The sequence below is a fragment of the Anopheles funestus genome, chromosome 2RL, assembly GCF_943734845.2.
Source record: "Anopheles funestus chromosome 2RL, idAnoFuneDA-416_04, whole genome shotgun sequence".
NCBI classification, from domain to species: Eukaryota; Metazoa; Arthropoda; class Insecta; order Diptera; family Culicidae; genus Anopheles; species Anopheles funestus.
This window is the reverse complement of record NC_064598.1, coordinates 32,316,960-32,343,429: the sequence shown is the minus strand read 5'-3', so window position 1 is coordinate 32,343,429 and position 26,470 is coordinate 32,316,960. Positions and strand designations below refer to the sequence as shown.

Below are 26,470 nucleotides of genomic sequence, written 5' to 3'. Positions count from 1 at the left end.
AAGAAAAACATTGTTATTACGAACGAAAGCAATCGTTTCTACTGCGTGTTGGACTATTAATGATGACGGTTTAGCACTCGCACTAGCTCAATCATGAGATCAGTCCTGCTGAGTTTAATGTGTAGCGAGTTGAATTTGTTATGCGTGTTCCAGTCTTTTTTTTAAACACAAAGCAATATGCATCAAAGTCGCATGTGTCGCAATGCGATGTACAAATTTCTACGGAACGTGCGTAAAAAGTTTCGACATGGCCGATACTAGCCAGGAAAACTCGAAAACTTTTTTTTTGCTTTCTAATAACGCAGAATGGATCGCTAGCGTTTAATAGATTGCTACACTAGAACTAGCACCGGGTGAATCGATCTCGGGACCCCCCTTCGGGAGTGCGCACAGTCTGGGCACAGCGGCCCCACTTACGTCGACTTCGGTGGCCGTCTCGGAGTCACCACTTTCGCTGCCCTCCGGTAGATCGTGCAGTTCGGCTGCAATTAAAATAGGCTCATCAACAGACGTGCGAGATGCGGATTTTTGCGAGGGAATACTACGTCGCGATTTAACACTGATGCCGGACTGGGACCGTGGCAGTTGCGGTGAGCCACCACTCTCGGACGAAGCGGCTTCCGCTTCGGCGATCGATCGCCGTGTCTTGTTCGCAGCATCGTTCAGGCGTCTGCAAAAGCAAGTGAAGTTAGCAAATTTGGCAGACAATTGAAACAAAAAAAAAACTTTATCATAACGTACCGATAGTAATCGAGCGCGACCTTCACCGGAGTGATGATAAGATCTGTTAGTTCCGGCAACAGTTCACCAAGGGCTTCGAATAAGGGCAACAGTACGAGACCGATGAACCGGACCTGGCTGCCGGGTTTAGACACTTTGTCCGGATCCATAAAGGGTGTCACTGGTAGACCTTCGGACTTTTCCGCTGCGCTCTGTGCGAAGAATTCTTGCAACAGTCGATCAACCCATGGTTCTGCAACATCCATCGGTCGCGCTTCGTTCGAAATATCCGCCACCTTGATCAATACCATGCAGAGCTACAAAAAAACGATGAAATAATTAGAGATTAACAGGCTTCAACAGTATTCTTTTGTAGTAAAAATATTTACCAAATTCGTATGAACCTTGTTGCTGTAGTCGAATTCGGGTGTAGCCTCTTGAAATTGCGTAAGGATTTCGTTATGTCGGGCCATATCGGTGGCCAATATGCACCGGATAATTCCCTCGCGTACATCCCTGCAAACAATAGGTAAAACATGCCAATAATTAGAAATATTATCAGCAATGTGAGTATGTGTGTGTGTGAGGGAGAGAGGGAAACAGAATGGAGAAATACTAAACTAGCACTCGTCACGATGAAGTTGAAATGAAAATTACTGCCGCACACGTGCCCAACCTGCGTCGATTTCTCTGTCTCCTTTCCAGATTGGCGCCATTTAGCCTTCGCCGATTGGAAACGATTTACAAGCGCCAATGGCACCTACGGGTAGCTCAATTACTGGCACCTTACTCTGGTAACTTCCTCCCAGCGCCGTACCTGCTCGCGTTAATGAGCGGCTCGTGTGGTTATAAGCTGATGAAGGTGTTGTCGATCGCCGCTAGGTTGAGTTCAATCTCACTTTCAATTACTCAGCTCCCGGTACTTCAGTGCTATAGCGTATACGAAAGCATAGATCCGGTTTCTCACATCTTGGGGGCATGTCGTGTAACGTTGGGAGTGCGTTTCCATCGAAGACGCCATACATTAATCATCATTAGATGTCATACCAATTAGATGCACCGATGTCTTCTTCGTTGGTGCATTTCGCCCGGGAAGAAATCCGGATGGAACACAAGTGTGGTACGATGGGCAACAGGTTGTTGGACGAATAATAGACCACGCAGTAGTGTAGTGCGCGTTTCGCGTTGACCCCGTGTACACTGGAGGTCGTCAATTAGGTCGTAATTAAATACATCTTTCTAGCGAAGAGCTTTCAGCGTAGAAAAGGTTCACCTTTACGGTATTTGCGGAGTAAGCGCAGAGTGAAATTGTCCGTAAAATAGGGTGCCGAAGTCATTTAATAAAGAGCAACGATAAATTGATCACCAAACTACAAGCAGTTTCAGTTTCAACTTTATCGCATCAACACTAATAACAGACCAATTTCTAAACTATCTTTTGCTGATATCAATTCGTCTGATGGAACATTTCACTATAACATGTCCATTTTTTCGTTCGTTTTTTTCCACTTACTTGTACATGTCCTTGCTCATGTTGCGAAATATGTTGCATTCCGGGTGCTCCAGCAATCGAAACGCGATCGAGCAGTGATGGTTTTCCAGCGGTGAAATGTCATTGTACCTGTGGAGACGGAATGAAATGGGAATGGTATCGTTGTTAGGGGCGTAAAAAATAAATCGAGCAATTTTGTAACTATCCGAGTGTGCTGGAGTCAATCCTGGACAGTGTTGCGTTATGCCACGAATCCTATAGAGGAGCCGGGCATCACCGACATCTGATACTCGAAATGGGAGCTTTATTGGTATCGTATAATCTATTCCTTTCCCACTGGGTTCTTTTCCAACTGGCCCACGACAAATGGGCAATGGAAAATCAAAGCTCAACGATCTGGAAGCTTCTTTTTGCCGTACAAATGCACATTCCCCCTAACCAATCTAGATTTGTGTGTGGGCACATACAGTGAGCATGCGAGCATTGAAGCGTATGGCGCTTCAATTGGACAAACAAATGGTTCTATCAATTTGTGCAGTCAACAAACTCCGTTCCCCTGTTCTGTATCCGTTTTTTGCAGGCCATGGTATGCCGGACATGGTTTGCTGTAGAATTTCGGTAAGCTTATGCGGATCAGCTGGACGGATGCTGATGCAGCTAACCATACTGTTGGTTTTGGTTGGGTCGCTGTGCGTACGTTTCATATTCTCGTTATGATTGTTTTACGTCAATCTAACTCTAGGTTTATTTGTCTCTCCTAATAGAATCGTTCGTTTTGTTAATAAATTTTTGACTTATTTACTAGTTGTAGATTTTTGACGATAATTAATTGTATTTTACTTGTTAAAATAAAAAATTTATGCCTTTAAAAGTAGGGGCGAATGGAACCGATTGGCAGAATATTCGACCATTTAGAGCCCCAACATTTTTTATTAAATTTACTGGAAAACATGTGACAAATTGAAGCATTTCAAAACTGTTATAAAATCATATATCGTCTTGTATCGGACACGACATTCTTTCGGGATTTGACGGTCATTGCTAAAATTCCTTGCCTTGCCTTTATCAGACGTAGACGTGCTTTTGAGTTACATTTTTGTTGTTGGACCATGTCGTGCGAAAATCTGGTGCATTACCACTGTACCATCAGGCCATTTCCGAAAGAGTTCAGAATGCCCCAACAAACATTTCACACAAGACCTCCAAGGAGGTTGATCGGCCACTTATTTCCAAGTTATGTATATTTATAATAATAACATAATAGGACATGAATTGATTATTGAGACTTGGAGACATTCCTAACTTGTTTTGAAATATCGTAATACGGAAGTTACATTCATACATAAGAAAAGCTTTCAGAACCTCAAATTTGAAAAAGCGTAAGGATTACTTTGAGCAAAATCCAGAACATGTGAAAGATTGCAGATTTATTTCTGCAAAATCTTGTTCATCTCTGAAATGCCTTCGGCTTTTCTAGTTAAACTTAAAAAAAAACTATGTAATGTATTACCTCTTACTAGTTATCCATCAATGGATAAATAAAATCAACGAACCAAACAAATGCTATTATAATAAAACATTCTAATCGTATAGTGCTAATAGAAACGAAAGGTTAACCATTTAATCTGACCACAAACAGTCGAAAATTGAGTAAAAGATTGAAACTGTCTTGATATCGGCATACAGAGAAGGTAAACTCATCCGTAAAAAGATTTAATAAAAAAAAGCTGCTTTTAGATGTATTACATCTTAATCAACGAACGGAACTCCGTTTGATGTTAATGGCCGATAAATATCACGTGCCCAATTTTGTATTCCGTTTTCAATGTTTTTTTTTGTGAAATTTACCAACAGCCTTGCACATTGCAAACGGCCCAAAGCCATTTGTTTGTTGTTTGTTCGATCTTGGATAACGATGCCACTCCAAGATCGGTAGCTTCATTAGCTAATGGAAGTAAGTTTCAAATTGGTAGGAAAATTTCAACTCTACCGTGTAACAGCGTTAGGCCACTTTGTTTCCCCACCCGTTTAGGCGTTTCGTGTTAGCACACCAATAACGCAAAACTTTCGACCGCGGAAAATACTTTCACAAGTATTTTCTCGCACTGACCACCGACCGTACTTTGTTTGACGGTCGCAAAGTTTTTCATACAGGCACGTCTCTGCCACGCGTCGCAAATTTGCCGAAACTTAAATCAAGCGTTCTCGTTTCGTGGGCGAGGTATACAGTGTAGGCAAGGTTTTAAACTCTCGACAAGGTTAACAAGGCTTTTTTGTTTAGTTCTCTTTTGGGATTTAAACAAAATATTCTTCAGTGGGAATATGCTTGAAAACATCCCACGGTCTACAAACTGGAGGTTGATTCCATAAGTAGCAATATAGTGGAAACAGTTGACATGATGATTGACGCTTCTAACCAGACCAGGTCCTTCGGTGAAGCTCATTGACGCCCTTTTCAAGTGCCAAACACGACACATGTTTACCGCGCAGTGACGTGTTTTTGGAGAAATGCTTCCAAATATTCATTACATCTCCCCAAGTGAAAAAGGGACGCGTGTAGCCATGGCTGGCGCCACCTAATTAGCTCTATTCAAAGACGTATTAGAACCGTATTGTGACAATTGGATGATCGTTAGCCATAGTGCAGTGATGTTGTCCGTTTTCCACATACCTCAACGCCAGCTCGGTTCGTGCATTAATCTGATAGATATTGTTGTAACCGGGATGGTCCAAATCGTGACAGATGCAGGACACCAGCAACACCAACACCTCCAGCTCTCCTAGCCGCTGCACCAGATTCGTGTGCCATGCGATGGCGTACATCTGAAATGGAGGAATCGAAGGAAAACATCAACAACGCGAACTGGAATGTGGTTAGCATAGTGTAGAAAATTGAGTTTTCATGGACGGAATTATCCTGCAATAAAGTAAACATGCTTCTGAGATATCAAATCACCGTCGGAAGCTTCGGTAATGTGTGTGTGTGTGTGTGTGTGTGTGTGTGTGTGTGTGTGTGTAGTGATTGTCGATAACCACTAGGTGATTGTACTGTGTGCTTGATTACTTTGGGAAATCACCCGAATCACACTGTGGGCCAATTTATGCCACACAATCGCAGGAAATGATAATCGGTCCGGTGGTCTAGTGGGAGCCATCTTCCCGTCCATTTCGATAAGAACTTCACTTGAAGCGCATATAAAAATGGCAACAACCAAGCAATTGCTCATCAGACACCTAAGGGAAATCGTAACCATCGGTTGGGCTGTGAAGAGAATGAAGCAAGATTTGAAACTGATTTTTCTTGTGCTTGTCGGTGCCACGACACTGTTGCTACTATTGCCGGGCGTTTCAGCAGGTGTGTGATTGTGTCTTTGGACCAGCGTCAAGAGTGCATTTGATAGAGTTCCTATATAGCATATAACATTTTGATGCATATTTTCCAATCTATTACAGCTCATTTACCAGTTCCATACTTTGACCAAAGGCTTGCCGTTGGACCATTAACTTGGAGCGAGATGGCATACTTGCGGCGGCTCGCAGAGGTTGAGGACGGTAGCCTGGAGGTGACCACAAGTTCTACCGAAGCAGATGGTTCCGATGCTTGGGACAATTCGTGCGTCAGTGAAGCAGTTAATTCTGGCGGTTTCAGCATGGAAGAAGAGACAAAGGAATCGGACGAAACCATCCAGGAGGATGTGTAGATAATGGTGACAGCATTGGGCACCGTGTAGTTCCAGTAGTGGCAATAAGAGATAGCTACCTTTGCACAACTGTATGTAGTTTGAGAGTTTTTGATCTTCTAGTGAAAGAACATTTCTATTATGGGTGTAAAAGGGTGTAGAAGTATGGGTATAGGATTTATAAGACGAGAATCCATTAGGCTGATTGAGATTTAGAGTGAAATATTACTGGAGGAATGTACACAAAACAGAAATAATTAGATGTACGGTGTAATGTATGATACTGTCATTTTAAACCCCGCACAGATTCTATCTTACTGTCCCATACGGCAGGTCACAATTACCGATGCGTAATGTTGTACTATAAATTTCGTTTCCATGCACCACGGATGTTCGCACTATGTGAGGATCTAGCTTAACCTGCTCGTGCTATAATTAGAGGAAATGATTTAGTGGTACAGAGTGTTGTAATATTTCATCATTTCACCGGAACACTAGCCGGCGGGGGGTATAGTAATCTCCTGCACCATTGCGTACATTAGTCAAAGTCGATTTACCTTCCACACTGTTGTCGTGTGTTTGTATGCGTTTAACATTAGAAGGTAGTTTGAAGCGCGCATAGGTGCCTGATGGAAGTTGTGATGCAAAGTCGTCCCAATACGCTACAATTCCAGCATCACTGATGAATGGATGCGACTGGTAGGACGACGGCACCCGATATGCGACCGTTTGGTGCACAAATGGAATATTTTCACCATGTCCTGCATAACGATTCCTAATGTTCTTTTCGTTATGCACTCAGGATGCGTTCGAGAATGCTAACAAACCAAGCGCATCATGGCTGACGGACAACTTTGATGACTGGTGAGGACAATAAAAACCCATACATTCCATTTTATTCCACATCGTTAATGGTAGTGCACCGATAAGAAACGTTTCATACGTTTCCTTTCACTAACCTGAACACAATCATGCTTCTAGGTGTACCTAGAGACGGAATGAATTTATGATAATATCCCATCCTCGATGCATTTTCCGATTTTTATTCTTATGTTCGACGTAAAGTTTTACTCTTTTTCTTTTGTTGTCCGAAGACGTTCATATTCAAATGTGTTTTTATCTATCATAAGTCTATTTCATCTTCGCTGGTTGTATGTTGGAGTATGAAAGCATTTCTCCAATATCTTCACACCTCGGGCACACGTCGGCAACCGGAAGGATGTCAATTTATTTACATCTATTCATCACCATCTGACAATGTGTCAATACACAGCAATGGGGTAGAAAGAGGTGTGTAACGGAAATATGTGACATCCCAACAGTTCCTTCACTCATTCATAACCCCCAAAAAACCCCATGCACGTGGTGCTCTTCCTACCAAGCACAAATGTGCTAATCGACCGAAAGTAACTACCCGCACTGCAAAAGAAAAGTAAAAAAACACGTCTACTCCATCACTCCTACAAAAGAACTCTGCTCTGCTGATGGTTTGATGGATTGAGCGATCAAGTGAAACTGATGGATGTCATTTTTCCTCCATTGTTATGCTGCTGGTCCTGCAACGTGACGATGCATTATGCAACCACATTTGGGACGCAGTTGTAACAACTGCATACCGAACCACACCGAACCACACTTCTACACAGTGTCAAGGCAGAAAATGGCAAAAATGGGAAATGGTACACGGAAAGCTTTTCCCATCGCTGCAACAAGGAAAACCGACGTCTGACGTCAGCTTTTTTGCACGCTAATTAAACGGTGACCTCTCGCACGGTGCGGCAGCGGAAAATGCAGCGCAACGTGGCATGTACTAGGTGGGAAAAATCGTTTTCCGATTAGATTGCCACCTGAAACTTATTCCGCTTGCGCGTACCACGGAAGTTGTTGTGCAAGGATTTCAAATGTGTCAGACACGAAGCTGCCAAAGGAGAACGATTATCTTTTTCCCCCGCCGGTTAGCGATGGTATGCAATTATTAGCACACTTTTCTCAGAAGTGTGCTTCGTTTTCACGGTAGTAATGCTTCGTTCGTCAGGTTGGAACCGTCTGTGATGCAGCTAATAGGTGACGGGATCTCAAATTCTTGCAGACTCTCGTTGCCACTGGAGAGTTAATAGGATGGATGTAGTTTCACCGGCACGGAAGGATGTTTTTCCGAGATGTTTTTTTTTATGCATTTTTTCCTTATGTCCAATAGAAGGCAACTTCACATAATTATTCCTTAAATTTGAGTTAAATAAAAAAATATTTAGCTCTGGGTTTGTTTCTTGTTGGAGTTGTTTCTTAAGTACCAGAAGAAATTTATGGTAAAAAACCCACATTGTGTACTTAAAGGTTATAAGCCAATCAAACAGTTGAATATAGTACACAGTATCCATCATCGGTAAGCCCCATCTCGGAAAAAGCATATTACCATCCACTCGTTCATTCCTGGCAAATTATTCCAATGGAATGAAATTTCCAAGAAAATGCATAATGATACGATAGCTTTTCCAGCGAAACGCGCTACATACTTACGGGATGGAGGCAACATATGCTTCCATAGCACAATACTTACCATCTGGGCGACACAGAAGCAGTGCCGATAGTTGTGAAACGGTACATCGTTGTAGTGCTTGTACACCTCGTACAGCCACTCGCGCAGCGTCTCGATCGGTATGTTAAACTTTTCCAGCAAATTCAGCTCGACAAACATCGTCTGCATCAGGTGGATCACGTCCCAGTCTTCCCATTCGTACGAATCGAACGCTGGCAGCCGGAGGGCGGCCTTCACCTCATCCGATAGCGTCGTGTCGCACGTTTCCAGAAAGCGCTTCTTCACGTCCGTATGCTTTGGTAGGCTAGTTTTCCGATGCGGTGGACCGCGCGGTCTACTCGACAGACCTGAAGCGAAAAGGGTAACGAAAATGGGCACTACTTTTCAAAATGCTTGTCGTAAACAACCAGATCGGTGGGAAAATAACGTTAAAAATAGTCAGCGTTCGAAGGATGAAAAGAGTGAGAAATCTGCAACGTCGTACAGATGGTACTTTTCCTTTAATGCTTAATGTTTTCTCGGGCTGGAGCTGCAACGGGAGCTGTAATATGAATGGTTTTAGTTGGAAAATTAATTTAATAGCACGTGAAGTTGGTTGACGGAAGATGGAAGACGGAGATGGGATGCAAATTTTACTGGGAGTTCTGTAAAACATGCTATTTATCGCTTAAGTGGAGTAGCTTTTAACATGTTTTGCTCTTGGAAAAGCAACAAACCGACATGAAAAACAGAGGATAAAATACGTAGCGAACCTGTGATCTTTACAACGTGCTGGAAAAATCTGCCAAATTGAGCTTATGATTGCAAACAGTTTGCAATCAGTTTGAGGAATTTTTCAATCTTCTTTAAGAAAAATTTTTTACTGTATTTTTTCAGTACATTTAAAAATTTATTAACAAAAATGTATCGAAGCGAATGAAATGTTTGGCAACAATTCAGTAGAGTTGCTTGTTGGGTAAAAAACAAAAATTCCACACAGTACAATGCTACCAACCAGACCCATGCCAATGAATCAATTGATGAGTTTTCCCCTTTTTCCTTCAATCTTTGCAATGTATTGTGCACCTAGGCCAGGTGGGGGTAGATATTGCAAATGATCCTTTTGAACCAATTTTCTTCTACCAGTGTCCGAACGACGAGGACCCCGATACCCGTGCGAAAGAACATACACCCGAAGACCGATAGACAAGCACTAACAAAAGGGATACATGTTCATTGTTTGTTAGTTTCCCCACACCTTCTTTTACGGAACAAAAAGATGCTTCTCGTACGGGACGAAGAACTTCATCAAACTGTAGCAGGGAGCTGGGCCAATGGTTGCAATGAATGAGTTGCTGATCGTTAATACACGTTTCATGTGCGCACAATGATTGAATATTGATGTTGGTCCGATTCCGGGCACGGTACACCCTTGAAGGAAAAGTTAGCTCAGAAGTGATTCGATGACAATGAACAACAATACAACCGTATCGAATGAACCCCATGCAGACAGACACATACACAAGCTACAAAAACACATCAACAATCCCTTGGAGAAAATTGGTATACAAAAATCGATCGCAACATACCAACGGTCCATGTGGGCTGTCGAGTATAGGATTCGAAATTCGAGTATAGGAGATAGGCAAAAGAATGAAACAATAGAAGCAAAGCTGGTATTTAATAAAAAGAAAAATAGAGCAAAAACATTCCTGGCTATCGGCATCGACCATTTTAAGGGTGAAAATTCCCAGAGTATCCAGCGGGAGATCACAAAAATCGAATATCCTCTACACGCTTCGATGCAACCGTGTACGGGTAAGGAAAAGGGAATAATGAACAAAGGCGTAATAAAAAAAATGGCAGGCTCCATGAAAAATTTCATCCCTATTGGCCTACAATCGAAGAATAGTTTGAGCATGCAGAAGGATTTTTGGAATAATAAAACTAGAAATGAAATTCTACCATTCCGGAGATTCGATCGTAGAATACAAAACCAACAGTCGGGAATAAATATTTCTATTCTGTTTGCTGGGAAAAATTGAGTCAACCGTAGGACTAAAAGTTTATTGAGCCCAAAAATGTGCACTTGAAATTAATTCATCAAACAGAAGGATGGTTCTGTTTATAAATATCAATATTTAAAATGTTTGGATATTTTTACGAGCATAAAAAAACCTTGATTGTAGACTGAGCACTCGCTATTTAATATATTTTGAAATGGATATGCGCTAACCATATTTGTGTTACAAATACAGACAAATAGTTGTAAACATAAATGAATATATGTTTAGAATTCAGAAGGTAAAATTACTTGAAATTTAAATTTAAAGAGAATAAAAAAGTACTGTAATTACAACGAAATTTTATTAAATATGAAGTATAACAAATAGTTCCATAATAAATGAAACGAAATAATCCAAAAGATTTATTTCAAAACTTAGATATCACGGGATTCCGGAAAAGCTTGAGAATATGGTAATTGATATCTTCACAAATACACCAACAATCTCAGCAAGAAGAAGAAGGAAAATAGGGGGGGGGAAATACTGATGTTCTGAAAAAAAAAAAATATATACAACAAATATTCTTTTTGTCCTCACCGATTATAAGTTTTTCCTCTTGTCTTCACCTCAAAAACCTCAACAAATCCCAAATAAATTACTGTGATTAATGTAATACATGCTTGCGTCGCATTACCCTGTACACGGCCAACATAGCTGATTCTCTTCCATTTCCTTATGGCCCTTATGGGGAAAATTAAGTCGTTACGCCCCGTAATGACATAATTGATAGGGATAAATTATCGAATCACGTTTTTTTGGGCGAACAGGATCATCATTACCCGTAATGTTCGCGAAACCGGAGAAGATGATGGATACGCACCATATTGTGGCGCACAATTTAATGAAGCCACACCACGTCGCCGTCTACCGTCAGCGCGTAAAAAGCAAAGACCTTAGCAAAATTGATCTGAAAAACAAATACATTTTAATGAGGTGAAACAGGCACAGAAACGCAAAGCATTGCCCCATTACGATGCGGGATCATTAGTACCGATGGGGGGGATCGGTTTGGAATGTCTGTGTGTGCTTGCGTTTGATACATTTTCCTTTCTTTGTTTTTTGATTGTAAAGGAATAAAATGGTGGAAAATGAAACGCGCTTTTTTCCCACGTTTGTTGCCCTCAACGGTCATTCGCGGTCATCAGTTATTCTATATCAAATTTACAGCGATGATGTTAATAATGAACATCGTAGCTCTCTATTTGTTCACATATCTGCAACGGACCCGCTTTCGAACAATTTTCCTTATCACTCACACGAATGGTTCTTTATTTCGTTACTGAAAAACGTTTTCTACCAGCTTCAACTGTCAAACCATCAATCTTCAATGGGGTCGTACCACACACCAACGCAATCCGTTTGTGATCGCATCATCATTCGCAGATAGATCAACGAGCCGACCGTTCAGAAAGTGTTTTCTATTGTGTTACCATCTTGTGGAAAAAAAAAACAAAATGAAACACAAAAAAAAGGTACGGGTTGTTCGAATGAAAAGTGGATGAAATGTAACCCCGTTAGCTTTTGCAACCAATTATCCTTTTATACCATTCCGAAGAAGGATATCGATCTAAATTCCTCTCAGGTGGCTCTATTTGGCGCAAGCAGGGACTTTTCAGTTTGAATTTGTTGGTAGTGTTTACGCAACCTGAAGGTATCCTATCCGTGAAATTTGCTGTTCAAAGCTTCGTTTTCGGTCTTCGGGTTTTTGGAGCCTTGAAGGTTACTGATATACTTAAACCTATCTTCGCTGTAGATAAGATTGATTGCAACAATACGTGGGATTGGTGTAAGAATTTACTATGCAAGGTCCTTATTCCGAAATGTTCTTTTTTTCGTTTTATCTCTTAAATTTGTTTCTTAATACATATAAAATATATACGTCAAAACAGTGATGTTTAATACTGAAAAATCAACAAGAACTGGAAGTCTACAACTGACTAAAATGACACTAAATTGTACGAGTTTTCAATTGTTATGGTACTTCTAACACTAAAGTTTATTTTTAGATGATGCTCTTTAGCACTAGAACTGCCAAGCGTTTTAAGCGTTTTTCATTCGTGGTTAATTTTTAAACAATTTCGTTGAGTTGAAGTATATTTTGTTGTTTATTGGAGATTTTACTATAGAATATATATGTAAAATTCATGTTTTAACTCCAATAGGATTGTTTAACCCCAAAAAATAATGTGATGAAAATGAAACGTTTCAGTCAAAATGACTAGTCCGGTAGTTCTAGTGTTAAAGCTTTTAGATCACTATAAATTAAGCGGTTGGAAACATTGTACGGGGTGCTGTATGAAAATTTCTTCTGCCCGTCAGAATCGATTGATAAGGCATCTAGCTAAAATAACCATTTCAGGCATCTGTTTCCACGAGAGACCATTTTGTACGCATTAAAAAAATGACCTTTTCATTTCCGAGAAAAGAAATAAAAGCACCAACATCGTTCCGACCTTGTCACCGAATGTTGTACACAACGGAAAACCGAATTTAGCTCCAGCATTAAGAAGTAACACAAAATGACCCATTAACAAGGCGAAAAAGGTTTGCTACCGTGTGTAACATTCCCCTCTCGATCAAAATTTACCATGAAATCCAAATCGTTTGTCTAATCGTTTATCGATGGTTCGACACTCGGGAGGCCAGAAACGTTTTGAGAAAATTGAGCAACAGTATTATTTCTTGTTGGATACTTCCACCGTCCGCTGACCGTTCTTCAAATTACGGTACAAGCAATAAAGTAATTTTATTTGATTTTGAGCTCTGTATGGATTTCTGTCTGCTAGTTAAGCACCCCCGGGTGGAAAGGGACAGTCTTTCGGTACAAGAGCTAAAGAAATAAATCTAAGCTTTCAATATCCTTCCCCCTGTTTAGCTCGATTTTCTTCCCTGAAGTTGAGCGATCTTACGCACGACGGTAACATTCAAACTGGAAAAGTCTTCCATTTTTATGCCAACCATTCTTTTCTCTCTTTCACTCTAACATACTCTTTTTCTTGCCTTTTGAGAGCTTCCCAATACATAATATGCCGCTTTATGCCGCTGTTTACGAGCTCTTGTTTCGCGATTGCGATTTTACATTGTTCTTGCCCTATTCCAACGCAGAAAGCACATTAGATTGTATCGTTAAACTCGTCTTTAAAAACGTGTACGAAACGTGCACTAAACCGTGGAGGTACAAACGGCTTTAGTGTATTATTTGGTAGCCCACACCTTCATCAAAACTTCCGTAGACGGATTATGAAGGCAAAATGTTTTAGCAGAGGAGAAATTTTGGTAAGTTAAGTGACCTGCCACTTCCCACACGATATCCAATATGGTGTTTGAGTGTATCGTAACCCGTAAAGCGACAGCTTCACGTATGATTAGCCATCAAAGAACAAATTACCTTTTCCGTTTGGTCAGGATTAGGCTTGTCCAAAATTGGTTCCGTTGATGATGGCTTATCCATCCTGTGTTACCTGTAACGCTTTACGGTTCGCTTACCCTAGCACACGCCCATGATTAAGCAGATAAGGATATGAATATCGCATTTCAACGAATTAGGTCAAACGGGTAATTAGTGCGTATCACGGATCATCTAACTCGTGCGAAGTTCGTTAAGCGGGAGGATGAGTATGTGTGTCTTTTGAAGCATAACAATAGATTGGATAAAATAGCACACCAGCTGTCCAGGCAAATCGGGCAATCATTTCGCTACGGTTAATGTGACTGAAGTTTACTTACACAGCCAGTTCATCCTTTCGGCAAATTCGATCTTCCTCTTCAGTTCCCTAATAAGCAGCTTCAGATCGTTGTCGGTGATGCTGTCGAGATTGTCGCACAGCTGCTGAAATTGCTTCGGTGTGCAGAAGTTGTTTGTCAGCTCGGACAGCCGACGTCGGAGGCGTCGGTTCTGCTCCGTTTCGAACTCACCACCGAGCGAGCAGCGCCGGGACGAGGGTGACGAATCCTTCTCTAGCACGGATCGTCCCGTGCACGTATCACCCGGTTCCGCTTCATCGTTTGCATCCGCACCGGAACCACCGGTATCGCCGTCCTCGGCGTTTTCGTCGTTGTCGTCGTCGGTGGTGGTGTCGCTGCCGGCGACCGTTTCGGTCGGGTCATGTACGGGAGATGGCCCACCGCCCACCAATGCTACCACAGTTCGCTGGCTGCAGCATTCGCTGCTCGTGTCCGCCGTCAGCGTAACCGTATCTTCCTCGTCGTCGAGCGTTGACACTCGATCGAGCACACCCGGCACGTACGAGCTGTCGTGGCCGTGGATCGAGCGCAACGGTTGTGATGTTTGACTTGTTTCGATGCACGGAACGGCACCGGAATCGTACGATGCTGGCGATGGTGCAACTCGTGCGCGATGGTCCCGATCCTGGTCCAGGTCGGCGCCTTGGTTCATAGTACGGTCCGAATCCGGTTGCTCCCTTTGCTGCTGATCGTGATGTGATGGCGATGCGGGATCTACCACTTTCCTGATCGAATGCTTCTTTTTGGTACGTTTCGTTCGCGCCCGGCTATGTTCGGGACCGTCGCGAGCTTTCCCACTGCCCGGCAATTCCACCGTACACCCGGAATGGCGTCGACCACAGCTGTGGTAGAAAGCGATCACTAGATCCTCTAGCTGGTCTAGTTTGTGTACTTTTTCATCAACACTTCCAGCATCCCCGGCGATTCTTTGATCAGTATCTTTAACATCTTCAACACAGTTAAATGCGTTGGATGCTTCAGAACCTTCAGGACATTCCTCCACTACCACGCTGGGAGTTTGTTCATCTGCAACAATCACCAACGGTGTCTTATCTTCCTCTTTCACTGAAACGTCTTGCTTCTGCTGCTCCGGAGACCCCGGTGGCACTGTCGGAGAGTGTGCGAGCGTTTCGCGTAGTCGCAGCACGCTCGTCGGTGGATCGTCGAACTTGAGTACGATGCGCCGGTGCAAATCCTTCAGCTCTGTCAAATCCCACTTCTGTTCCAGGTTCCGAAGACGGTCGGCTATGTACCCAAGGTCGGCTAATAGCTTCACATCGACGGTTCCGTCCTTGTGGTACATTCGAGGGCTCGTTACAAGTCCGTTGCCACCAGCGGAATAGGGTTGCGTATGTTCTTTACCGTCCGGTTCGGTTGACCGCTTGCTTGACACCGTCCGTTACGACTGTCCGTTAGCGTTCGTAACAGTGAATTACCGTAGGCAATCATTAAAACTTGTGTTGTGTATCAGTACATTTGACGATATAAAGCCCAGGTGTCTGGACCGATGGGATCTGTAACGGATATTGAAAGAAAAGACGAAAATTACAATCATGTACATTTGATATAATTAACATAAAACATATACAATACGTATTACATTCTGGTAATTTCAACTCATCTAATCCCATTATTTTAATGTCTAAATGATTGCACAGAATTCTCTACCCCCAAAAAAGGGAATAAATCTTTCCCATTCCAAACTCCTGTCAAAACATTCGAAAATCCGTCAACCCCTTTTCAGAAACTTGCTAATAATCCTTCCGGTAAAGCAAACGATTCCTCTTACTTGTTGCTTTTTTAGAGTAATTATTCAGAAATTTAACACGATTGCTTATCAGCTTCATCAACATTATTGAACATTACTTTTGCGTCGTAAAGTCATTTAGCGACCTTCCGCCTTATTTGCAGAATGAAACTAATTGACTTTTCATCCTTTTAACTTGATGGGAACGGGTTAAAGGGTAAGGATCACATGTGTCAAAAGTGTCAAAATGTTTGCGTCCGCTTGCTTAAAAAGGAGACTTCGGCAGAAGGGTTTTTGGGTCCGAAGATGAGACAAACTTTTCACTACTGACATTGGATATGCGCTGATCTTTCCACTTTATTGGTATTATAATTTTTTTTTGCTCCATCAGCTTCCCCCTCAGAAGTACGTGTTCCTGTCTGAAATGCTGTTAAGAAGCCGTGCCGTGTGTCGTTTTGGGTCATATTCTCTGAAAGGCCGACCTGAAATCACATTTCACATTTGAACGGTAAGTTGATGAAAATAGAACCCGCTCTAGGATCGGGAAGATGGAAGGAATAGATAATGTAGCATTCGGCAAGATGTGCCATTATGGTAGGGAACATATTTTGTCCTATCCTGAAAACGGTTTATAAAAGCAGGAAAGTTTTTTGTTGTTCTTTGAAAGGGACTGTTTCCGAGCGACATCCGCCGCATTTTCGGGGAACAACACGATCGTTTCGGAACTCAAAATAGAATTATTGAATTAATTTCATTTGAGTGCTTTAAATGTCCTGAGTAATACCAAATTCTCAAACTCTCAAAATGGAGTTCGCAAGATGGCGAACAAAAAAAAATCATTTAACACTTTTACGTATTCTCTCGTAACGTAACGTTCGTAGATTAGATTTTTTTGTTGTAGCAAACACATTTCTTAACCATCTAGTTCATAAACAATTTTACCACATCAATGTCAAGAGCAGCAATGCAAAATAAATATTTTCGTGCGGTTTAGCTAACATTGCGTGCTAACCGAACCACATGAAATATTCAAAAGAGCACAAACACAACATCAAATTATGCACGGTTCCGTAACGTTTCGGGAGACAGCCAACAATAACACCGGATCAACGACAAGCGATAACACATCTGTCTAACATTCGAGCATCAGAATTCTATCCCACGGCAGCATTTGCAGCCCCCTACAAATAACAGAATATTGTACTTTTCTCCAGTAAAGGAAGAAAAAATAGATACACAGGAACAAGTCGAAACAAAACAGAGGTTTCCGTTCGGGGAAAAAAGTTAGATAAACGAAACCCGGCAGAGCGTCTTAAGTTTTTTAGAGTTGCCAAAAAGTAGGAACTAAGGATTGGGCCAAAGTGGTTGGGCCTGTTTTTGACAGTTTACAATGAGATTCGGGGCATCTAGCACAGTTGCGGTCGTTTTGCGATATATTGCGAAATTCAAGTGTCCTCGAAAGTTTGATCTCTATTTTTCGATTCCCGTTTTTTTTTTAATTTTGGATGATACCGAATTGGATGTGGTTTTGCTTAAAAGAATACTGCCATCGGTTGATTTCTGACAGCTGAAAGTGTCAAAATGGGTTCGGGGATGATGTTTAAAAAGGGTCAAAGATGTTTGCCGTAAGTTTGCCCTTCCGCACGAACACGATGAGAGGTATTAGAGAGCAAAAGGTCAGGTCGGTCAACACGTTCATCATGCACACAAAATACGTTTCGAATGGAAGAGTCCAGCTCTTTGTATCGAGACACGAGTGAAAGTGAAGGATATTGGGAAACTTTTTCCTGTAAGAACCGTACTCTAAACTGACCTTCCCAGTATTACGGGTTGAAAAGAGATAGAATTATTTCGCTTGTCACTTCTGATGAAGAAATCATCATCAAATCATGATGATGATTGCGAACTGTGTGTGATGGGGAGCTCCTTTTCTTCCTAACCCTGAAGGACTGTTAACCTTGGCAAAGTAGTGCAACTGGTCAGCTGAAGTTGACCGTAGCTGCCATTGTTACCGATTTTTATGAGCTCCACCAACCACGCCGGCATGGTACTATTATAGCGTCTTGTCCTTCAGTTTGTTGGGTCAAGTTCTTCATAAATAATCGAGCAATATTATACCGCCATCATGGCCATCCTTTGGTGGACCTTTTTTTTCGCCCTTTTTTTTAATCAATTTTTCTCTCCCAACATCACAATGAGTTTATCTGGTCGAGATTGGTAGCAATCATATTCCCGGGCCTTTTTTTTCTTCACCTCATACGCTGTTGCAAATTTGATGGCAAGCATGATGTCCACCCTCTCCCCAATTATGACACAAACTGAGAGATGTGTGATACTCGGAATGGACCGGATGGAGCTCGCCCAACCGATAACGATCGGTTCGGAAATGTGTGTAAAATTAGATTAAAACTTTTTCTGTTCCCTTTTTTTTTGTTTGGGATCGGACTCACGATCTCACTTTCGCTCTATATAGAGCTTACTTACCCGCCATGGTGCAGCTTGGTGCTTCATTTAGGAACATTTTGTTCGATTTTCAAGTACTACGAATTTTGCTTTGGAACAGCTTTTGGGACGTGAATGTTACCATTTCTTCACCACTCGAAGTAGCTGGTCCAAAAACGGATCTTTCGCCAAATAAAAAAAGGGATATGTTTCAACAGGCCACAATTTGATTGTGTGGTAGTTTAATTGGATTGTGATGGAACCTTCCGCTTTGGGAGCGATACGTGCAACAAACGGGCGGGTAAATATATTTTGGGAAACAACCACTCTGTTTTCTACTTTTTTTTTGGGATGAATTAGGGTGTATCCTTCGCAAAAAAAAGGATCGTAAACATAACCTTCACTTTTACCTGATGGCTGTTATTGTTCTTTCCCTTACGAAGAATTTTTCGTTTTCGATCAACCTGCAAAGTTTCTTTTTGTTATGTTTTAGTAAATAAAAAAGAATTTCTAGAGGCAAAAGACTTGTAAGTTATGGTGACTAAAACGCAATTTAAAGAGCCATAACAGGTCGGCGAATAATTGTTTGGTCTCACACATAGAGACCGCTAGTAGATAGAGGCGCTAGTAGATTGAAATCCATAACATTTTTAGTTTGTACCAACCTTGAAACGAGTTCTGTCACAATTTGACATCACTCGGACAATAACCTAGTGAGCTAGAGCATTTTATGTGACGGAACTTTTGTGTTTTTGAGTAATAATAGAAAAGAAGGTATTTCGCGTGATGATAAAGTATTACTATTTGAAGGGAAAAAATACAGTCGAAGCCAAAAATTGGCTTTTGAAGAGGACACTACTCGACTAAAATCAACCATCATATATTGGTATGCTAAAATTTATATTGGTATGCAAAAGAGGTGATTACAGACGAAAACATTAAAAAAAAACCACAAAATTATTAAAAGCAACCCCAATGTGAAGTTGTTTGAGACAGCCTAAAGATTTCTAAGGCACGTGTTGGACATATCGTTCGCGAGTGTTTGGATATGAGAAAACTCTGTGCAAAATGGGTGCCGCGTGAGGTCACATTTGACCAAAAACAACAACGAGTTCATGATTCCGAGCAGTGTTTTGAGCGAAATAAATTCGAGTTTTTGCGTCGGTATGTTACCATGGATGAGACTTGGCTTCACCACTGCACTCCAAAGTCCAATAGACAGTCATCCGAGTGGACTGGGGAACGCAACAATCTGAACGGGGGAAAACGCAACAATCTGCTGGCAAAGTTATGGCATCAGTTTTTTGGCATTCGCAAGGAATAATCTTCATCGACTATTTTGAGAAAGGACCAAGACCATTAACTGCGACTATTAAATCAAGTTCTTGAAGCGTTTAAAGGACGGAATCATTAAAAAACGGCCACATTTATAGAAAACAAAGTTTTGTTTCATCAAGACCGTTCCACAAATCATTGAAAACAATGACAACTAGGCTACGAATTGCTACGAGGGGCGGCCCGGTGGTGCATGTGAAAAACGGCGCCCGTCCACACGGCAGGACCGGGTTCAAATCCCATTCGGACCGTCCCCCCGTAGCATGGACTGACTATCCTGCTACGTGGTAAAATAAGTCTTGATACGGCCAGGCCGTTCTAACCGAGCAAAAAAAAAAAAAAGGCTACGAATTGCTTCCCTAGCCATCGTATTCAACAGAGCTGACTCCCAGCGACTAGATTTTGCTCAGATCTCAAAAAGGATGCTCGCTGGGAAGAAATGTTCGTCGGATGAAGAGGTGATCGCCAAAACTGAAGTCTTTTTTGAGGCAAAAGACAAATACTACTCCAAAAATAATATCGAACACTTTAAAGACCGCTATAATCGGCATATCACCTTGGATGGGATGTATGTTATATATAAAAAAAATATGTTTTACTATCACAGGCGAAACAATTATCAGCCCACCTGTAATTAAGTGAAGTAGCGAAGATGGTTTACAGTTTGTTTCGAAGAAGAAAATATCTACAGTAAATATCATCTCTAGTAAAAGGTCGCCAGGCTTATGGTCGTTTCCCCCTTATTTTCAACATAAATCAAGGTCAGACGATGTACCACAGTTGCGCACAGTTGATTGATTTTGTTTGGCCCGTTTGATGCAACAATGTTATGCACGATCTTTGGTGCAGGGCATCGGTCCAACAAACGTCAATCGTATCACCCACCGAGTCGGAATAACCATTAGTGCTAATTAGTGTATCTCCGCATTCAGTCCCAACAAACGTCAGGAATAGGCCGGCCAGCTTTTAACTATGCATTGTGCAATCAACGAACAGATCCGTTTCGATTCCCGTTTGCTAGCAAATACTATCGATTTTGACAGATGATCCGGTCTGTTTCACCCAGGATCCGGAGTTACGTTAATCGATTACAACCGTGCAACAGAACGACACGAACCTGTTGTGTAATCTCTAGAACGCAACATTGTGATTCTAACGAGCATTGATGAAAATTAATGACACTGGTGCTATACATGTGCAAGATTTTCTTAACGCCGTGGACAGTTTCACACATTACTGAACATAATTGTACTTAATTTAAAATGCCAACTAGCTGTACCAAGTCGATAGGGAAATGTTTCATCCATACATTACATCATTTCCAGAACTCAGAAAGATAATCTCCAACGACATGTGCGTGTGCAGTCATTGTAATTGCACAAAAGGCAAATCGATGAAAGTGCAACGCTTATCAGTGAAAATTAAATGCATCGAAAAATGTTTCATTAAAATCTGACAACAATGTGAAGCACATCCGGGTTTGCAATCTGATTTTCCGATTCTGATGATGGCAATAAACAGTATGTTGATTTATTTTTTTGGTGATGGTGATGTAATGTGTTTTTGTTGCTAACGATGAATCATGTTTAATAATCGCTTTAATACCAACCTTTAATTTATTAAACCTTTTCGACTGTTGAGGTTGTGTGGTGTATTGCTTTCTTCAAAGTATTGGGTGTGAAAAAGATCATGTATAGTTCAAAATGCGCATATAAACGCATAGGAAATGTGCTGGGATTATTTAAATTTAATTAAAAATATGATAATTTATCGTATCATTCTGAAACGCATAACTTCAAGCGTCATTTGATATAAGAACTTTTAATAAGTCAAGTGTTTTAGTTAAATAGTTCTATCGTAGTTGTAAAATTCATTCAAAAACGTGTTGTGCAGTGATATTAACATTTGCTAATTAAAAATATTACACATTAATTACGTTCGCAAGCTTGCAGCATCCATTGAAGAGCAAATTATTTTTGTAAGTCTCATTAAAAAAAATCTTGTAAATGATGGTTAAGACAGGCTTCTTGTTTAAAATTTTGTGTATATTTTTTCAATAAATTGTCATACATCCAGTGATTGACGTTGAATGCAATTTAAAGAAAATATTTATCCATGTCAAGTATGCAACTAATCGAAGCTTAAGAATTCCAAAAACATCATAATAATTATAAAAAAAATTAATGTAATAAAATATAACGCATGATTTAATCCATACCATTTCCAACTACTTATTGTATTTTTTAATGAAATTAAATTAGATACCGAGACCGTTGCATGGTATTTATCGTATAAAATCAATAATGACCGTTACTTACACGGGGCAGTAAAGCGTGCAGCCATTATGAAATGAATTTCGTGCAGTATTGTTCACCACATTTCATAATTTCGCATAGCACCGACAGAAGAATTACCAGCAGGTGAAAGGTATGCATGCTTGTGAGTAAGATTAATGAACTCCACCACACAAATATTTCATATATTCCGCAAAATGGTGAGAGGTGGAACGTAACGAACAAACAGCGAATGCATTCTACGGTGATGATGAAAAAGCGGGGAAGGCTTAGTATTACGCCTGTGCATTCTTTAGGATGGAATGCCTGGCACATTGCACAGGCAACCACAATGGAAAGCATCATATACTGGCGTTGGAAATGGGTGTAGCAAAGTGCAAAAAAATCTAACACGAAAAAAAAACCAACCAACACGCTAATGAAGTTTGCAACCGCATACGCTTATACAGAACAATGCATAACAGGTTTGGCATTGTTTTGGATGCTTTAATAGACTTTAGGTATATTTTTGGATTTTTTTGGGTCTTCATTTTGTTTTGTATTACTTGAATGTTTTAATTAATGTGGTTGTACTATTTCTGCCTGTTTCATTCTAAATATAATTTTACACTTTCTATCTAGTAGAAAATGCGAACATGGAGTAAGAGTAAATGAGTGCATAAAATCCTGCAAGTGAGTGTATGGTTTCAACTCAGCACAAAGAGTTTTTATCACTCAACAAGAGTGTGTAAAAGGGTTTCGCTTCTGTATTTGTATTTAAATCGCTCTATTGAAAATTATAGTTTTCATATGATTTATAGTTTTCATTGGCTTCAATTTCGTGCAAAGGTAATTTATTTCAATTGATTTATTCGTAATTTATTCTTTACCAGTACAATGCAAATGATAGGGTGCGGAAAGCCCACTTTAATGAATCGTGCAAGCGTATATTAAATACCCGACCATTGATGTGGAAACGCCCAACACTTTAGTGAATCTGCAAAAAATGTTATAGAATCGTGTGCCATTTCTATGGAATGTCAAATGAGCATGCTGTTTACATATACGAGAATTGAAGGGTTGAGATATAAAATAATTGTTTCAATGAAATTTTAAATAAACGTTTTTCAAAATAAGGACTACAAATTATTATAAACTTGAATAAATCACAAATAGTTTAATTTTTACCAAATTGGAGCTGAAAATTTTGAAATTAACATTGTAACGAACAGAGGATCACACGAACACAACGCCAACAATCGTACGAATCTGAGATTCCATATTAATGGCACGCGATTCTACAACAATGTTTTGGTGATTCGCTAACGTATTGGTATTCTTTTTATATGACTGGTCGCGTATTTTATATTCATGCAATATGTAATCACTCAGTAGAATGGTTCAAATATAAATAGATTAACACTTTATCCAACTCTTGTTGACAGATTTGAAACACAAAGCAAATGAGTAGTCAATAGACTAGTGTAGTGTATTATTTTTTTATAAATCTCAAAAGAGTGAATAAAAGATTCAAATCCTTTTAACTACTATTTTGTTTCAACTCTATTAACAAAGCCGTTATTGTCATCTCTAATGTGCTTAGTTGAAAAAAGGCAATAATTTGGTTAATTAATTTTAGAAACCTTAACGATAAGAAATAAAGAATTTATTTTTACAGTTGTAGTTTTATGTTCCGTAAAATTATCTATAACATTCAATAGAACTTACCTAAGGCATAAACAATCGACCTTAGGTATATAAAACATGACTTGAGATATATCGTTTTGATCAACCACATGTTTTACAAGGCTTCACTTTCCACTACTTCCACCAATAAACCGTTAGCAATCTTGAGGCACATTTTATTTCTTCAGCTTCTCACTGTATAACAACTTAATTCTTTTAACGCTCGTTATACTTTAATACAGTGTGTAAACATATTTCTACCGCAAATTTTTTCTCCGGGAAATTTCCTCTCCTTCAGCAGATATCAACCGTTCAACGATCTTTATCTAATGCTACACAGTAAATTACGCGCACCCTTTCCTAAACGCACCTGGCAGAAGACTACTGCTGCCCGACGGTGTGCGATTTGATGGGCAAATTTACATCCAGTCAGCTTCCTGGACACTCCTGACTCCAGCCCCCCCCCCCCCCCCCACCCGGGATGTAATTTCAACCCGATCAACCACGGCAAACACCGACAGTTGCAGATTGTCGTTGGCTGCTTCCACACGGTACCAAAACACCCTTTTGCCCAGTGGCTGGCAATAATGCGAGTAATATGTACGTGCAACAATTTATCGCCGCCGGTGGTCGACCGTCTAATTGCGCTCGTAAAATCTCCTTACCCAAAAGGTGTGAGTGGTCCGAAAATTTTCATCACCGTTCGGTGCGAAAGGCACGCACATGTCAACCGTCCTTCGGGTTTTTTTGGTATGGGCGTTGTGCTAAAGTATCCGAAAATCCGTACAATCCACACCACCGGGAAGCTTATCTCGTCCGCGCAACACATTCAACAACGTCGGTTTAACGTTGGAAGAGATGACAAAAGGTGGGCGGTTTGTGGAATGCAAACTGGACCATGGCGATTTATGGACAATCGGTTAGCGCAATTAAGCGTAAAACCTATTTCGATTTTACCTCAGCCACCCTGCACAGGGGTTGTTTGTTGTCCTTGAACGGGATGGGGGCAGTTTGTGTGCTTGTGACGGTGTGTACGAATATGAATAAAGTTCGCTAACGATGAGTTGCCCCAAACCCCGTTGCACTTCTTTGCCGGATGTGTGGATGTTTTAATGTCTCCAGGGGGGAGCTAGTGGATTATATGTAATTGCTCCTCCACCGCAGGATCAATACGGCACAGCTTCGAGCACGGACGTCACTGGGCAGTTAATTGGACAAAGTAAATAAGTTTCGACTAGCAATAACACTAACACTGCGGTGATCAGCATTAATCCGAACTGCACCCGTATCCAATTCTGGCCCCGTTAACGATCCACCATTAGTGATCGGTTTTTACCTGTCCAAATATAGAACTGGTGAAGAACGGTGACCACACGGTGGCCGATTTGCGGACGGTTGTCAAACTTTGACGCACCACACTGTCGTCATCCTAGGTGTGTGTATTATTTTTGTCAATTCACTTATTTCGCATTTTTTTGGCATATATTTACATTTTTTCGTACTAATGCGTTGAAAAAAAATTTTCTTTTATTCAGGTAGAACGGTAGACTGTATTGATGAAAAAAAATATCTTACACTTAATAAGATGTTACTGTTAAGAATAAATAAAAAACTTTTGATTATTATATTTATTTAATGTTATCATATTATGTAATAATATAAAACACTATTTATGTACAAGTAATACATATTACAAAATAGTATACATTTTGTTCTAAAACAATCGAAACAGTTACCTAACTGTCGCTAATATCATCTTCCAATAATGTTATACTTTTGTCCTAACTACCCTACTTCATGTATACTGCAGGGTCCATCGTTTGCTGACTGTTCTTGCCATTTTCCAATTTGGTCAAAAAATGTCATTAAGCGGCATGCCGAGCAACTGGGAAGCAGCGAGCACGAAAGAGGGTCACCAGTTTTGGAAACGTATAAATGTTTATTTGCAGCTGGTTCGACGCCTTGATGTCACTCAACTGCTCACCGGTAACGGTGTGACCGTTACGTGCCGGCCGTGGCCGTTCTGTTCGATTAATGCTCGGGTCATCTGATATCGCGCTTTGCACAACGCGTGACACAACGTGGCGCTAGTGCGAAAATGTAAACTATAATCGTCCACTCAATTATTAATTGCTCGTCCGCCGGGATATGGGACGATATGTTGTTTCGAACCATCGCCTTCAGGTGTTCAGGCGTGAATCGTGTAACGACGTGGTGTAAGTATTTTCCTTGTGCACATGTATTGTTGTCATTCTAACCGCTCGATGGCAGCGTAATTTGTTGCGTAACGATCGTGCGACATGATTGTCGCGTCGATTTTCTCGGTTGTACAGTTTTGAGACGAAATTTTAAATGGTATTATAGTGGAGTTTTTTTTTACATAGTAAACTTGGGAGTGTAATTTGGAATTGATTAAACTTTTCTGCTACACCATGATAGTACCTGACCTGGTCATTTCCAGAAAGGAACCTTTTAAATAAATTAGTGCAGATTGCATCTTTTCCTTAATCTTTTATAAATTATCCTTGTAATTGTTGTTCTAACCAGTTGTTTAAACAAAACTGACTGATTAAAAAAATACGAAATAAAAACGAAACCATTCGAACAAAGAAATCATGACTTTCGAGCTTTTCTGGGCTCGAACACCTTGCTTGCTCAAAAAGGATCAAAGAACGGAATCAAACGAATTGCCGGATGAGATATTTTTACCGTTGGCATTACCATCCAACAATGTCGATTGTTCAGCAGAGCGCAAGTAAGTGTTGAAAGG

General features: G+C 40.6%; 2 protein-coding genes across 15 annotated transcripts in view; one reads left to right on the top strand and one right to left on the bottom strand.

Moving 5' to 3' along the window:
* Positions 1-26,470, bottom strand: part of LOC125764280 (uncharacterized) — a 153,973-nt gene that overhangs the window by 6,954 nt on the left and 120,549 nt on the right. For 12 of the 14 annotated variants that reach the window (XM_049428350.1, XM_049428355.1, XM_049428354.1 and 9 more), the window contains 7 exons: positions 14,200-15,731; positions 8,450-8,775; positions 4,884-5,035; positions 2,234-2,341; positions 1,110-1,236; positions 742-1,037; positions 418-670 (listed from right to left, as the gene is read on the bottom strand). In XM_049428350.1, the coding sequence (XP_049284307.1) occupies positions 418-670; positions 742-1,037; positions 1,110-1,236; positions 2,234-2,341; positions 4,884-5,035; positions 8,450-8,775; positions 14,200-15,520 (2,583 nt within the window). In that variant the 5' untranslated portion in view covers positions 15,521-15,731. Of the gene's footprint in view, positions 1-417; positions 671-741; positions 1,038-1,109; positions 1,237-2,233; positions 2,342-4,883; positions 5,036-8,449; positions 8,776-14,199; positions 15,732-23,742; positions 24,147-26,470 lie in introns of those variants that run through there. The other 2 variants (XM_049428358.1, XM_049428357.1) reach the window with 2 other exon arrangements.
* Positions 5,033-5,960, top strand: LOC125764374 (uncharacterized). Its single transcript, XM_049428542.1, has 2 exons — positions 5,033-5,567; positions 5,666-5,960. The coding sequence occupies exons 1-2, from the start codon at positions 5,414-5,416 to the stop codon at positions 5,911-5,913; spliced, it is 402 nt and encodes a 133-aa protein (XP_049284499.1). The 5' UTR covers positions 5,033-5,413; the 3' UTR covers positions 5,914-5,960.